The sequence below is a fragment of the Metopolophium dirhodum genome, chromosome 3 (assembly GCF_019925205.1).
Source record: "Metopolophium dirhodum isolate CAU chromosome 3, ASM1992520v1, whole genome shotgun sequence".
NCBI classification, from domain to species: Eukaryota; Metazoa; Arthropoda; class Insecta; order Hemiptera; family Aphididae; genus Metopolophium; species Metopolophium dirhodum.
The window spans coordinates 28,137,963-28,153,137 of NC_083562.1; the positions used below are offsets into that span (position 1 = coordinate 28,137,963).

General features: G+C 27.8%; 1 protein-coding gene across 2 annotated transcripts; it reads left to right on the top strand.

The window, feature by feature from the left end:
- Positions 1-877: 877 nt before the first annotated feature.
- Positions 878-14,286, top strand: LOC132940402 (poly [ADP-ribose] polymerase). 2 transcript variants are annotated; one of them, XM_061007997.1, is made up of 19 exons: positions 878-996; positions 1,068-1,438; positions 2,406-2,547; positions 5,378-5,517; positions 7,170-7,387; positions 7,465-7,663; positions 8,285-8,490; positions 8,566-8,661; positions 8,725-8,882; positions 9,817-9,968; positions 10,030-10,325; positions 10,392-10,590; positions 11,422-11,544; positions 12,211-12,426; positions 12,500-12,631; positions 12,721-12,939; positions 13,065-13,225; positions 13,291-13,470; positions 13,963-14,286. In XM_061007997.1, the coding sequence occupies exons 2-19, from the start codon at positions 1,322-1,324 to the stop codon at positions 14,033-14,035; spliced, it is 3,027 nt and encodes a 1,008-aa protein (XP_060863980.1). In that variant the 5' UTR covers positions 878-996; positions 1,068-1,321; the 3' UTR covers positions 14,036-14,286. The 2 variants fall into 2 exon arrangements, with proteins under 2 accessions (XP_060863980.1, XP_060863979.1); XM_061007996.1 differs by lacking the exon at positions 878-996 and having other exon boundaries at positions 1,003-1,438.
- The last annotated feature ends 889 nt before the right edge of the window (positions 14,287-15,175 follow it).

The following is a 15,175-nucleotide window of genomic DNA, read 5'->3' on the forward strand; positions in this document are numbered from 1 at the left end:
CAGTTAGATACTGTCCTATAGCAGGAAACCTTACAGCAGTACTAAAAACATTACTGCTATGGCAGTGATAAAAATTGAAGTAATTAGGATGGTTTTTTTTTTAAATAGTAAAATTCACTGTCCATCAACGTCGTAGTAGGTAACCTATTGGCTATTGATCCATAAAGTCTATTATAAAATAGAAACTTAACCTACCAATAATATGACTATATAAAATAATTAAATGTGATAATTTGAAGACAATTTCTTAAAAATCCTAAAATATTTTTTAAATTTAGTGTTATAATCTAGTTTAACGCCCTATATATTCAATGAAACAATCGTAACATCTTTCGGACTTAAAAATGATAAACCAAGAAATAATTTAAAAAAATTACTTTTCTCTGAATTTCGTTTTTATAATTTGTATTTAAGCCAAAGCATTGTATTTTTTTCCACCCACTTTGTCCAAGGTGAAAACGACAACCTTTAATATTAATTACTGGCCAAACTTGTGCGGCATTTGAGTCAATAAAAATAACCTAATACAAATAGTCTACAGTAATTGCGTCGAAATACGATTAGTTTTCGGTGTATTAGGACATTTTCTGTAATTCCCCCCCCCCCCGGATATTTCCCACCCTTGCACGCGTTATCATACCTAATGTTCCGTCTATTTCTATAAGTCTATGGCTAAACCGCTCCTCGATTCTAAGATTTTTAGCAAGGTGGATTCACCTTGATTTTTAGTGACACCAATTTGAAAAATATTTTTAAATTATTTACAGTGATGCACGTTAGTGATAAGGCAGTATGAGGTCTATACATACTACCATTTATCATCCACCGGCACTGGTTTGAAAATTTGAATCCTGATAATAGTTTTATTGTGATTGTATTGCACTATTGCTGATATTTTGCCTCCAATTTTACTCTGTAATATAATAAATTGTGGCCTGTGGGATTGTAGATATTGTTCACTGTTGACTGTCACGGCTCACCACGCTCGGCGCTCGGGTTTGTTCTCTGTTTTGACTTGATCTCATGTTCAATTGTTGATTGTTCATGTTTGATGTTTATGTTTTCAGTGTTCACTCTTCGTCTATCCGACTCTATCGCCAGTCTTCACTCTGCACTCCATTATCGTCGCATTTTCACTTTTCGCACGTGTCATGATTTTTAACCACAGATAAGATTGTACCTAACGTTAGAGCTAACATGTGAAATAATAATTTTTCTTAACAATACACAATTCACTTGAAGTTTCATTGACAGAATTTTATTTGTCACCGTGTTTCCGTAATTAGCGAAAGGTCGAAGTTTCTAAATAAAAATTATAAATATGGAAATCGATGAGTCTCCGTATCGTGCTGAATACGCTAAAAGTGGTAGATCAAAATGTAAAGGATGTAAGGAAGGTATTGAAAAGGATCATCTTAGACTCGCTGTTATGATTCAAGTATGTCAATATAATAAATATATCACATATAAACACATTCAAAAACTCAATTTAAATATCTATTATTTCAATTTTGTTTTTAACTTAAATAATTTGTTACAATTTTAATCTTTAAAATAGATTATTTACATAGACATATTAGAAATTTATCAATATTAAATTATAATAATTTTGCGTTATAATTTTAGTTATTAGATAAATAATGTTACACTTGTATGTATTGTCTATTTCACAAATTCATAATATTGCAAATTGTGTTTAGTACAGCCAATTTTGTGTTGTGCTTTACTATTGGAGTGAATTTACTTAATTAACAAATTAAAGCTAAGAAAGCTGTTTAGAGTATCTTATAGTTAGGGTTTTATTTATATTTAGATTTTTAACCAATTTATGAGCATTTTAAAACTGTTGGTAATAACTAGATATTTTACATTGTTATAACTCGCTTTTAGATTTAAGTGTCAAGAAAATTCTATATTGAATCATACCATTCTAATTATCTCTATTATTATAGCTAAGTAGTAAGAACATGAAATTAATTTTGTTGAAAGCAACTTTACTATGACACTATGTTGTACATTTGTTAGATTAATTAATACATAATACCCCCTTATGTGGGTATGGTATCCTCTTAGAGCTAAATGATAACAATAATTTTCATGTGCACCATCACATTTATGTATTTTATTTGTATCATTAACTCTACTATTCAATTGAAGTGGTTTTTAATTTTTTTATTTTTAAAATATTTTACTCAGTTTTGAGAACACATTTTCTGATGTATGTGATATAACATTTAAACATTTTATAAATATATTTCTAAGAGTTAATCAATATTTAATAATCAACAAACCTTTATCAAAAGATCATTATATATTTTAATAAGTTTTGTTGTAACTTTTCAATTGAAAAAAGATGTTTCAATAGTTATTATCATTTATTTTTTTAATTGTATTTATATTTTCAGTCTCCTATGTTTGATGGTAAACAGCCAAATTGGTACCATTTCAATTGTTTTTTTGCCAAACAACGACCTAAAACAATTGCTGATATTGGTCATTTTGATTCAATTAGATGGGAAGATCAAAAAAAAATCAAGACTAAATTAGGTAATTTTAAACAGAATGATGTATTTAATGTATCTACTAGGTATAAAAAAAAAAGTTATACATTTTACTATTATTTTTTTAAAATATATTTGGAAAAAAGACTGATCTATAACATTGAATATTTACAAAATAATTACTATTTTATACCAATATTTTAGACTTTAAATTAGGCAACCACTCTGTTGTACTGTTGTAGGTGTTGAGTGTACCAGGAGCATTTCACTGTAATGTACAGTTTGTGTTAAATTTCAATTAAATTTTTAAACCATTACAGACGAAACAACGATATTGAGCGAAGATGGATAATCCTATCAGCTTTTAGCCTATATTACTATGCATATTAAATAGACATATTTATATTGGTATTAAAGTAATTTATGTTATTAATAGTACTGTGACATGGTACAATTAATTTTTCCGAAAAAATTGCATTTTAAAATGTCATTATTTTTATAAAATATAATAATATACTTAAATAGTTTCAAGCACCCACAATTAATACTAAAATAGTTATTCTTGGTTTAAATATCTAATTTTGCCCAAATTTAAACTTAAAATGTCTATAGAAAGTGTTAATATATTTTTAAGAGTTTTTGGTTTTAGTATGACTAAGCTACTTTTATAATAAACCTTGTATTATATTAACAACCCATATAGCTACAACAATTTAACAATATATACATTTTTAATCAGAAAAATTTGAACTTTAAATGCCTATTAAAAATCAGGGTAATTATGTATCATTAATATATATATTTTTTTTTTATTGATCGTGAAGCCTGGCAACCATGGTCATTAGCGGTTTGTTTTTTTTTTTTTTGTTGGGGAGGAACTGTAGGTTAGTAAACACGTGTGTTTTGGTTTGGAATATTTTTTAGTGGGCACCCTTGGGTATCTGCCATGCCCAGGTGGGGAATGGCGGCACTTCTCTCCAGACACCGTGACTTGCCCGAAGAAAAATGCCACCCATGAACCGAGATTTGAACCAGCGCTGTTGTGCGTCACAACCGACGCCTTAGTCCGCTCGGCCACTCCGTCCCCCCATTAATATATTTATTTAGCCATAATAAAAACTTATAAGGAATATTACATTTTTTTTTGACCTTACAAAGTTGAAAATCAAAGCATTTTTTCTGTTCCAATAAGTAAATGTTAGGACAATGTTAGTAAGGTATAATTATTTTAAGTTTGAGTATAGCCTAAGAGACCTTGGACACAATGTTATCAGCATTTCAAATATACGCAACCGTACAAACAAGTCGCCACTTCCGTTATTCAATATTTCCCTAGCTCGCAACAGCAATAACAACGACATTTTCAAAATAACCAAATTGTTTTTTCAATTGTGAAATTCGAGCATCCAATAAGGCCACTTGGTCCTCCTCAATGTCACTCTTGTCAAATATATGGACATACACGCAATTATTGCCACCAACCTCCGCGTTGCGTAAAATGTGGGTTAAGCCACCTCACCGTATATTGCACTAAAACACGGGAAGAACCCGTTAAATGCGCCAATTGTGACGGTAACCACACTGCCAACTACAAAGGTTGTCAAATTTTTAAAAATTTACTAAAGCGCACCATTTACAAGGTCGCTTACAAAGATGACAAAGTTGAAAAACCGAAAAAAACACCCCAGCCCACCATCTGCTATACCTGTTGCACCACAAATCTTCAACGTCCCCAGTTACAACTCAAATCAAAAACCGACATCTTATGCCAAAGCCACAGCCAACCCTTCATCAGTCAATCAACCTCTCCACATCATCAACAAATTTATAGAAGATTTTAAATGTATTTTAAACCCTCTTTTATTGGCTCTTACTTCCCTAATTAACAAAATTTCACTTCCCATTTCGTCCACTCCATGACATCCTTTCACCCCAAGTTAGAGGGTATCCACACTGGTGGGCCTCCCTCCTCACGTTATTCATATTTTATTTATCATAGCCCATACTCTTATTGTGCCTTATTGTGTATTTTATTAATAATAAAAAAAAAAAAAAGTTTGAGTATGATATGTGAAGAGGTAGAAAATAATTGTATAGTTTATGTCAGTGGTTTTAAATCTTTTTTTTAAGAGGACATGATACCCGCATGCGTTGTCTCCGTCATACAAATGTACAACATAGCAAAAAACTGTTTTGCGCGGGATTGAACCACTCCCTTGGTATTTATAGTGAAATTACCAAAATTTCACAACGCATAGGGAACAACTTCATCTGTGTCATAGCATTTTTATTTTTAGGATAACATAAATAAAACTAAAGTTATCTGTTTGAGAATATTAGGATTTTTTTTTGTTTTTTTCATTTAATTATTAAAAATTATTGGTAAATGCTATAAAAAAAAAAAAAAAAACGCTACGACACAGATAAAGTTGTTCCCTATGAGTTGTGGAATTTTGGTAATTCCAAGGGAGTGGTTCTATCCCGTGCAAAACAGTTTTTTGCTGTGTTGTACATTTGTAAGTCGGAGATAATGCATACGGGTATCACATCCTTTTAAACATAGGACATCTTTGTTTTTCACAAAATTTTCATGGGAAATGTCTCGGCCAACAACATATTTTTTTTAGTTTCATTATTTAATTTTTTTACTTGAATTTAGATAAACAAAATTGCAATTTATAATACATATTATTAAATAAATTTATTTATTTTTTAATAAATTAATATTATTATAAAAAAAGCTTTAAAAAGCTTGTGGCATACCAGATTACTGGTTGAAAAACCACTATGTCCTCTAAATGTTGTCTGTAAATTATTAAATGAAGGTTGTCATATTTCCAAATTATAGTAATTAACTTAAATTTAATTCATCTTAGAGTCTCTAATTGGAACTGCTGATCCCGTATCAACAAAAAAGAAATCAAATGGAAAAAAAAAGGAGGACGGAAATTTTAATGTGGAATATGCAAAATCCGGACGAGCTGTTTGTTGTGGATGTCAAGACAAAATTGTAAAAGTATGAATATTTAATATTTTTTTAGTATTATATTCTTTATCTAAATTAATAAAAAAAAACTGAGTACGGCTCTGCTATACAGTAGTTGTTGAGTATGTCGTGTTAATGGATTTGTTAAAATATAAATCAACGATAAATCATATATTCTAAAAACAATTCTGAACAGTGTGTCAACCTAGCATACTTTATAATAATATTACCATTTTATAAATACTAGATACCAAATGTTACCTTTAAATTTTCATAAAAATGTATTTAAGTTTCCTACAAAATTTTTTTTTTTAATATTCTTAGGACACTTCAAAGTTAGTATATAAAAATTAGGGGAAATGATAAGAGTGGTTATACAATGGTTACCCTGTGACCAAATTGAGGTGGTGTTGCATAGCAAGTCAAAGGATATTTTTGATTTTTTGTCCGAGCGAGTAGCATTGCAAGCATCACTGGCGTCTCACAAAAAAAGCCCAAAAAAGAGGTGTTCCAAAAAATTGAAAAGTTCCAGAACATTGTATTACATTTATAAGTTTTTTGAGTCTGCAAAAACTTATTTATCTAAAATTTCTCATGGCTATAAATAGCTCTTAAAGAATCAAAATATTTTGAAAATTGTTTTCATGTATGGAAAATTGTCATATTTGCATTTAATGAAGATTTAAAGTATCTACGGTTAATTAGTTTTTGAGTTACACCAAAATCGATTTTGTTTAAAACTATTTTCTCACAAAAAATGCTCCGATTAGTCCTAAATTATATTTTTGTTTTTCCCAATACTTTGGGAATTTTATATTTTTAACCCCTCCAAATACTTACTAGATTCCCTAACATACCTGAAAAGAAAGAGCATTACAAATCAAAAATAAAGTATCCGCACATCATTTTAGCCAAATAATTTATTGAGCATGTATTTTATTAGAACATAATTTAGCTGGCAGTGTTGTAGCTAACATATATTTTGGACGACAGTATTTTAGCAGACAAATATTATAGCCAATTTTTTATAGCCTCTTCCAAAAATGATGCTGAAGTAGCAAATTTGATCATTTTTATTACCCCAAAAGTTGATGACAAGAAAAAAAACATTGTTTTAAAATCAATACATTCTTTTGCTCCTTACAAATATGTAATAAAGTTTAATTTTATGGATACTTTCTACTGTAAATTTTATATTTTGCTGATACATATATTGTTATGTTAAAATTTATAAATTCTCATAGTGTTGATCATTAGGTTTGCATTTAATTTTCAAGATAATTTTGTAGTTTGAGAAATTATTAGTAATAATGATTAATTTATCTACCAATCTTAATAATATTTTGAATTCAATATTATGCAAAAAAAATAACAAATTAATTTTACCTAATATATTTAAGTAAACTTAATTTTCTATTGATCTTAAGACCATCTCGCAATTATTATTGATAAGCCTAGATGAAGATATATTTACCATAATCATTTCAAAATCAAGAATTTGATTTATGAAAAATTGTGTCAACTAATTAAATAAATAAAAAAAAACAATTTCAATAATTCCAATTAAATCTGAATTATTATTTAAGCACTTAAGATTAAAACAAATACCAAGTGGATTCATTTGTATTTATTAGTTGTATTTAATTAGGTACTTATGTTTTAATTATTTTTTATTTTTTTAGGAGGATATTCGTATAGGTAAAAAGGATTATGATAGTGATGAAGCTCGTCGTTTTGGGGGTATAAATAGATGGTACCATTTAGAATGTTTTGTCAAACTTAGGCAAGATTTAGGATTCTTGGATCTTGCTTCCTCTTTAACTGGCTATGGTAATTTAAGAGAAGTAGATAGAACTAATATTAATAATGTGTTACCTAGAATGACTATCACAACTACCGCGTGAGTTAATTTTAATTTATTTATTATTTGTAATAATAACGGTAACAATTATTATTGTTTGTTTGTATGTTGTTAAGTGCTGATAATTTAGATGAAACTGATGGACCCAGTTCAAGTAAAAAAATGAAGTCTAATAATCATTCAGATTTAGAAATAAAAAAACAAAATAAATTGATATTCAAATACAGAGATTTTTTAAAAACGTGTTCTATTAAAATATGTAAAGAACTTTTGGAATATAATAAACAAGAAATACCAGAGGCAAATCATGGAGAGGTATGTAATTCAAATTTTTAATTTAAAATACAATTAACTATTACGTATTTGGTGGCTTATATTTTATACTACATTAATAGTATTATTTTTTATTCTAAGCTGTTAAATTATTTCAATTACTTCTGGGACTTAAATAAATTCATAAAAACATACAGCATTAGTTACTCTCAATAAACTTTTACTGTATAAACGACAAAGTAGACTCTGACATAGTAACTCAGTGGATTTACGCGGCGATTTCAATATGCATCACAATTGTTCTAAATCATGTAACAGGCAGCATTTCTCTCTAGGTAGGTAATTGGTCTGGGCGGTGGTTCTCAACCTTTTTATGTTCGCAGCACATTTTTCATAACAAAACATTTTGACGGAACATTATAGTAATATAGTATATATAATTTATAATATTAATTTAAAAATATTAACTATTTTAAAACCACGATTGTTAGAAGACATTGACGTCTAACGACTAATAGTTGGCCATTACACGACAAGTATAATAATTGTATTTAATTATGTAAATTGGCTTTACGTTTGTTTAATTGATATATATTTATTAATGAAAAATTACAAATAATTTAAAATATAGTTGTTACTGATACATTTTGGTATTCATTCTAGATTTATGATAGATTGTCAGATTTACTGGCGTTTGGTACTTTACTGCCTTGTGATGAATGTGAAGGTCAATTGGTTTTTAGAAGTGGTATTGGATATCAATGTTTAGGATATAAAAATGAGTGGTTAAAATGTGACAAAGTAATGGTTGAACCACGTCGTGTAGAATTCAAAATTCCTTCGCATATTCTTGAAAATGATGATTTTCTGTAAGAAAAAAAAATATTTTTGATATTTAATATTTTACTAATTCTTATTTAATTGTGAAATGAAAATTTGTTTAGTATGAAGTATAAATGCAAAATACAGAATCGTTTATTTGAAAAATCAGATAAAACTTCTATAAGACAATCATCTACAATACAAAACGATAAGGGCATGTAAGTTCAAAATTATTTCATAATAGTATGATGTTATTTATTTGTATTACATTATCCTTTCAGAGCAAAAGTAACACGTATTCTGCCACTAAAAAATATGGAGTTCACAACTTTATTGAAAGGCTCAGAACTAAAACAAATTAAACTTAAAGTGGAAAAATTTGGTGGTACAATGGTTACTCATTGTTCTAATAATATTGCTGCTGTTTTCGCAAACCCAGGTATTATATATTTTTTTTATAATGAAAAATTATTTCAATTTATTTAACTTATTTCCTTTTATATCTTTTTAAAAGACCAAGTTTTGTATAGATAAGTACAAATTTGATAAATTAATCGTATACCTATTATATAAAATACATAGAATCTAGGGGTGGGATGGAGCATAATTATTGTTGTCTATTTTGTTAAGATAAATTGAGCTAAGTATATTAAACTTGTGGTGAATTACAATAATACTAAAATAATCACTTATAATTATTTATCATAATCATGTATGTTTCATATCATATAATTAAAATAATATCTAAGATTCTGAGCTAATGTATTGATTTTTCAATGATTTTTTTTTTTTATTTGAATCTGTACATGCAAAAAGTAATACATAATATTAGAATTTTCCGTACTTGATAATATTTTCATAATATTTTTTTTTCTTTAATTGTTGATAGCATTTTTTTTTGTGGGGTCACATAAAATGTATTACAACGTCCGTTGTTATAATAGAAATTCAATATACATTTTTTTTAAATTAATCTCCAACATAATTTAGATGTATGGTGCTGAGCCCCCCACAAAATAGCACATTGAAAATGTATAAAAGAGCTTATCCCCCCCCCCCCCCCAATATATTTTATCTCCCTACACCTATAATTAAATACTTTTCTCATTGCCCAATTTCATAATATAATCTGAAATAAGTAAGTAAAATTGTTATAAATATTAAATATTTAAATATTTTATAGATTGAAATTAAATAGTAATTATTTGATAAAATTATATAATATGATAAGTTATTTAAAGTAGTATAACATGATTGACTTATAAAACCTATTAAATATTTTTTTTAAATTTATTCTTTGAAGTTAAAAATAATTTTTGATGTTTATTTACTAGTGTAGTTTCTAAATCAAATAATATTTTTGTTTTAAACAGACAGCATTATTAAAAAAAGTGTGAAGATAAAAGAAGTTGAAAGTTTTGAAATTGAAGTTGTTGAACCTACTGTATTTTTTGATGCTATTGATAAAGGTGGCAAAGCAATTGAGTTGATAGTTGAACAAAACTCTGCACCATGGGGAGGAAAAGTAGTTATTGTTTTATTTTATTTTATTGTACAATAAAGTATAAATAATTATTTTAATTCAGGCCAGAGAAAGAATCGAAAAAAGGCAAAAAGAATTGGAATTTGATTATAAAAATAAAAGCAATTTAAAAAGTAAAATATCAGGAAAAAGTATGTATGAGAAAAGTGTGCCAACAAGTGTAAAGTTGACTTTAAAAGGAGGCATTGCTGTTGAACCACAGTCTGCACTTGAACATAAAGCTCACGTCTATAAGCAAAATAATGAAGTATGGAATGCAAATTTATGTCTGTCTGATGTGCAGACCGGTAAAAACTCATATTATAAATTACAATTATTAGAGTCGGACAATAATAACAGGTATTCTATACAATTTGAATAAATTTGTTTATTATACAAGTTAATTATCCATTTTTTTCTCAACAGGTATTGGGTATTCCGTTCTTGGGGAAGAATTGGTACCACTATAGGTGGTTTTTTGACAAATGAGCATAAATCGTTACAAGATGCCAAACAAAGTTTTGAATTATTTTATGAAGATCAGACTGGAAATGCATGGAGAAATAGAAATCATTTTGTAAAAATGCCTGGTAAAAAAGTTCCAGTTGAAACTGATTATGGACAGGTATTTTTCTTCTTTTTTTATAGCTTTATATAGACCATTTTAGAATGGTCAGCCCCTAGTTGCAACCACCTCTCCAACTTCATCAATGCTTATCAACAGCCACCTCTTATATATTGTCCACTAATATATTCATATATTTCTTAATTTTATCCATTCGTCTTTGCCTTAAACAATCAAGCAATTTTTGCTCTCTAGTGTTCATTTTTTTGACATTATCAATTAGTCTTCTTTGTGTTCGCCAAACATGATCTGTCCAACTTTCTTTACAGTGTCGCAATTTATAGGTAGACATTTTCTAGCATATCTCCAATTTCTTGGTGAGTCCCCTAATCATTCCATGTTCTGGTGCATTTTAGGGTCTGCCGTAGGACTTTCCTTGTGAATATTGCTAATTCATTTTTGTCGTTACCCAAGTTTCACAGGATATAGCACACAATAGGGGAATTATTACTTAATGTAGTTTCATAACATGGTTTTTAGAGTTCTAACTGAAACTAGGTTAGATTCAAACACTATTTTTAAGCTACTTTCATAGCATTTGTTTTCATCTGAAGTTCATGGTAATTATTGCTATACATTCTTATTTCTACTCCTTAGAAGTAAGACATTACTCTTTCAATCACCATATTTTCTAATTGCGGGCTGTTATGTAGAGGTTTTTGTTTGATATTAATATTAATGTTGTCTCATTTTCATATATGTTTAAATGCATCTGTTTACTTTTTTTGTGGGCAGGTATTAGAAATGTTTAAGTGTTGTAAAACATTGAAAACATGGATATTTATATTTGTTGAAATAATTAATAATTGTTATTATTATTTTGTATTTTAGGATGAATCCAAAACTCTTGATTCTATTAGTAATATACCATGTAAGATACCTGAGCCAGTACAAATACTTATTCGTTTACTTTTTGATGTTGAATCTATGAAAAAAGTTATGTACGAATTTGAGGTAAGTTATCACAATAAGTTAATTTATTGTAAGGGCTTAAAACCTAATTCTATGGTTATACTCACCAAAACATCACTGATTATAAGATAAAGGATGTACACTTAATATATTTATTAGTCTAGGAGCGGCATAGAGATGTGCAGTTATTGGTGTGCCATGTTGCACTCTCTCGCTGGACAAATATATATGTACTGGACAATAGTAACATTGCTTAACTTAAATCAACTTAAATTTAAAATAAAACATTATAATGATTATTAAGTTAAACTAAAAATAAAACATTAATAGTAATTATAATTAAAACCAATATATATATAAATATTAAATACACATGTTCTTATTGGGTTGTTTATTTTAGTGTTTACTATAAAAACCTAATAATTGAACAAATGTTTGAAACCATTCATTATTTATATTAGAAATATATTTTGATTATAAAATGTGGTTTGAAAATATAAGGAATTATTTTTATTACTTTGATTACTGGTAGGCTGTAGTCAATAACCGTTTTCAGCTTTACAAAAATAAAGGAATTATTGTTATTGGTTCTCAAATTATTGATTTTTCCAGTATTTGTTACAAACCAGTAATCTATTTTAAGCCCTGTTTATTGGATTCCGTATAAAAATTATTATTATGCATTTAATTTATGATGATATGTTTTAGTTGGATTTACAAAAAATGCCACTAGGAAAATTGAGTCGCAATCAATTGCAACAAGCATACACCACATTGAATGAATTAAATAGTATGATAGATTTGAGCAATGAGAAGAATAAAAAAGACAATGTGATCATGGCTACTAACAAGTTTTATTCTTTGATACCACACGACTTTGGTATTAAAACGCCTCAGCTTATTGATTCAAAAGAAATTCTTAATGTATGTAATAGAGTTCATGTAATAATGAATAAAAGGTGACTGAAACACTGATTTTTATATTATTTTTGTTTAGTCAAAGTTAGAAATGATTGGAAGCCTGATGGAAATCCAAATTGCATACAGCATGATGGACAGTAAAACGTCTGAAGACTCAATGTTACATCCTCTTGATACTCACTATATGAAATTAAACTGTGCTATTGATGTGAGTTATAAATTGTCATTGAAGTTAAATCAAAAAAATATCAAATTTGTGTAAATAATAAATATCAATATTCTGATTTCATTCTCCAGGTATTGCATTCGGATATGAATGAGTTTAACATCATTCAACAGTACATAATGAATACTCATGCTGAAACTCATAGCTCTTATTCTTTAAATATCAAAGATGTTTTTAAAGTAGTTAGATCTGGTGAAGAAAAACGATTCAAGCCATTTAAAAAATTGCACAATCGTAAACTATTGTGGCATGGTTCAAGAATCACTAATTTTGCAGCTATACTTTCTCAAGTATATTAATCTATTTTAGAATATATTGAATATAGTACATAAATATATTATTATATATTTGATATACGAATTCTGTTATATTTATCATAAATTGCATTAGAAACGAGTATAATTTTTTTCTTTAGGGTTTACGCATTGCTCCCAAAGAAGCTCCAGTTACTGGTTACATGTTTGGTAAAGGTATATATTTTGCTGACATGGTGTCAAAATCAGCTAACTATTGTATGGCGTCTCATGGCAATAATACCGGTTTATTACTATTGTGTGAAGTTGCACTGGGTAACATGTATGTGTTAACTTAACTGGTGTATTTTACGATTTAATTAAACTATGTTATATTATTTATTTTAGGGATGAGTACAAAGCATCTAAATACATAGAGAAATTACCGCCTGGAAAGCACAGCTGTATGGGAATTGGTAGAACAAAGCCTGATCCTGCTGAATCGTTGTTTATTGAAGATAAGATTGAGGTTCCCCTCGGGAAACCGATTTCTTCCAATATCAACGATACATCATTGTTATACAATGAGTATCCTTTTTTTTTACACTTGGAAATCAAACTTATCTTATTTAGATTTATTTATTGTTTAACACGTTCAACGCCACCCATGATTTAAGAAACGACAGAAAAAAAAACTAAAACCACCCATACCTTTAAATTTAGAGTTCATTGTCAATGGCCTATCTTAGTTTCAGAGTTTATTCAAAAAAAATCCGATTTAATTATAACGTATATAAACGTTTACGTTTTTGACGCGTCACCGGCCTATTGGAATAAACTCTGTTGACACGTATACGCGTCTGCGGCGTTGAAAGTGTTTAACACTTGATGTATTATTACAGTAAAAGTACTCTATAGCGGACATCATAGGTGAATTAAAATTGTCTACGATTATGAGTTATTTTCCCATATTAATGTATGTAGGAAAGTTTAGAAGTGTTCGTAAACAGAAGTTCAACTGTATTATAGCTTTATTGCAACAAAAGTTTTGATATATTTCTTTAACATTTACTTTTTCAGATTTATTGTCTATGACATTTCACAGGTTAAACTTCGTTACTTAGTCAAAGTGGATTTCAATTTCAATTACTAGAAGATGAAACAACATAAATAAAAATCTATGTTGAATTACCTCATTATTATTAATTATTATTTTTTTTTTTTATATACTTAAAAGTACCATTTTTTTTATACTTAAAACTTAAAAGTAACATTTTTTTTATCCATTAAAACTAAATTTGTATTCTGTATTTCTAAAGGTTAATGAAATAAATGTCAAATTTCAAAAGAAAAAATTGAATTAACTCGATCTGTAAACAATAAACATATATTGTAATTTATAACTTGACAAGATGTAATTTTTTAACAGCTTTTAGTTATAGAAATACATCAAACCAGTTAGAATAAATTATAAATGCATAAAAGTCTGGTCCTGTGAAAATTGTTTAATATTTAAATTTTCCATTTCATAATTAATATTATGGTGCTTTTTTTATCACCTTGCAATATAACAATTTTTTTCTTATAATATAAATTAAACTAGTGGATTATTATTATTTTAATCAGGGAACAGATGTTTAAAAAAATGTTCACTGGATTAACAATGTTTTATTTAATACTTTTTATCCCCTACTTACTACTCAACTTCTAAAATAATTGTTGATGGCGCTTATTCTTGGTTTGGTTAAAGTGACTTATGATAAAATTAAAATATGCTCAAAGCTAATAATATGAAATTTAATTTCTTGCACGGCATTAATTCACAAAAAGATTTGAAAATATCAAATTTATTTGGTTCCTAATAATGATAAAACTAATTAATAATACTATTAATATAGTACTTGAGCACTTCTTTGAAATTTGAATAATTAAATTAATCATAAAAATGTGCCAACAAAATATTTAAATTTAAAAAAAGTGGGCAAACAGTTCCCTGCTGCACATTAAGATCAATGTAATGTCTGAAAAATAATTCTGAGCTGAAGACGGTCTGTCAGTCTATATTACTAACTACTAATTATATTTTATATGTTAATTTTAAATTGTTTTTTAGTGATTTATTTTACTATTGTAATACTATTGTATAGTAGTTTTGAATAAATTTTGGCAGAAATGCAAAAAACTGCATTCATTAAATTGTTATTTAATTTATATTATACAATTTAAAGTCACCTCTCACAATGTTTGAAATCACGCTACTTTTTACATTCCTACTGTCTACTTTCTTCAGCCA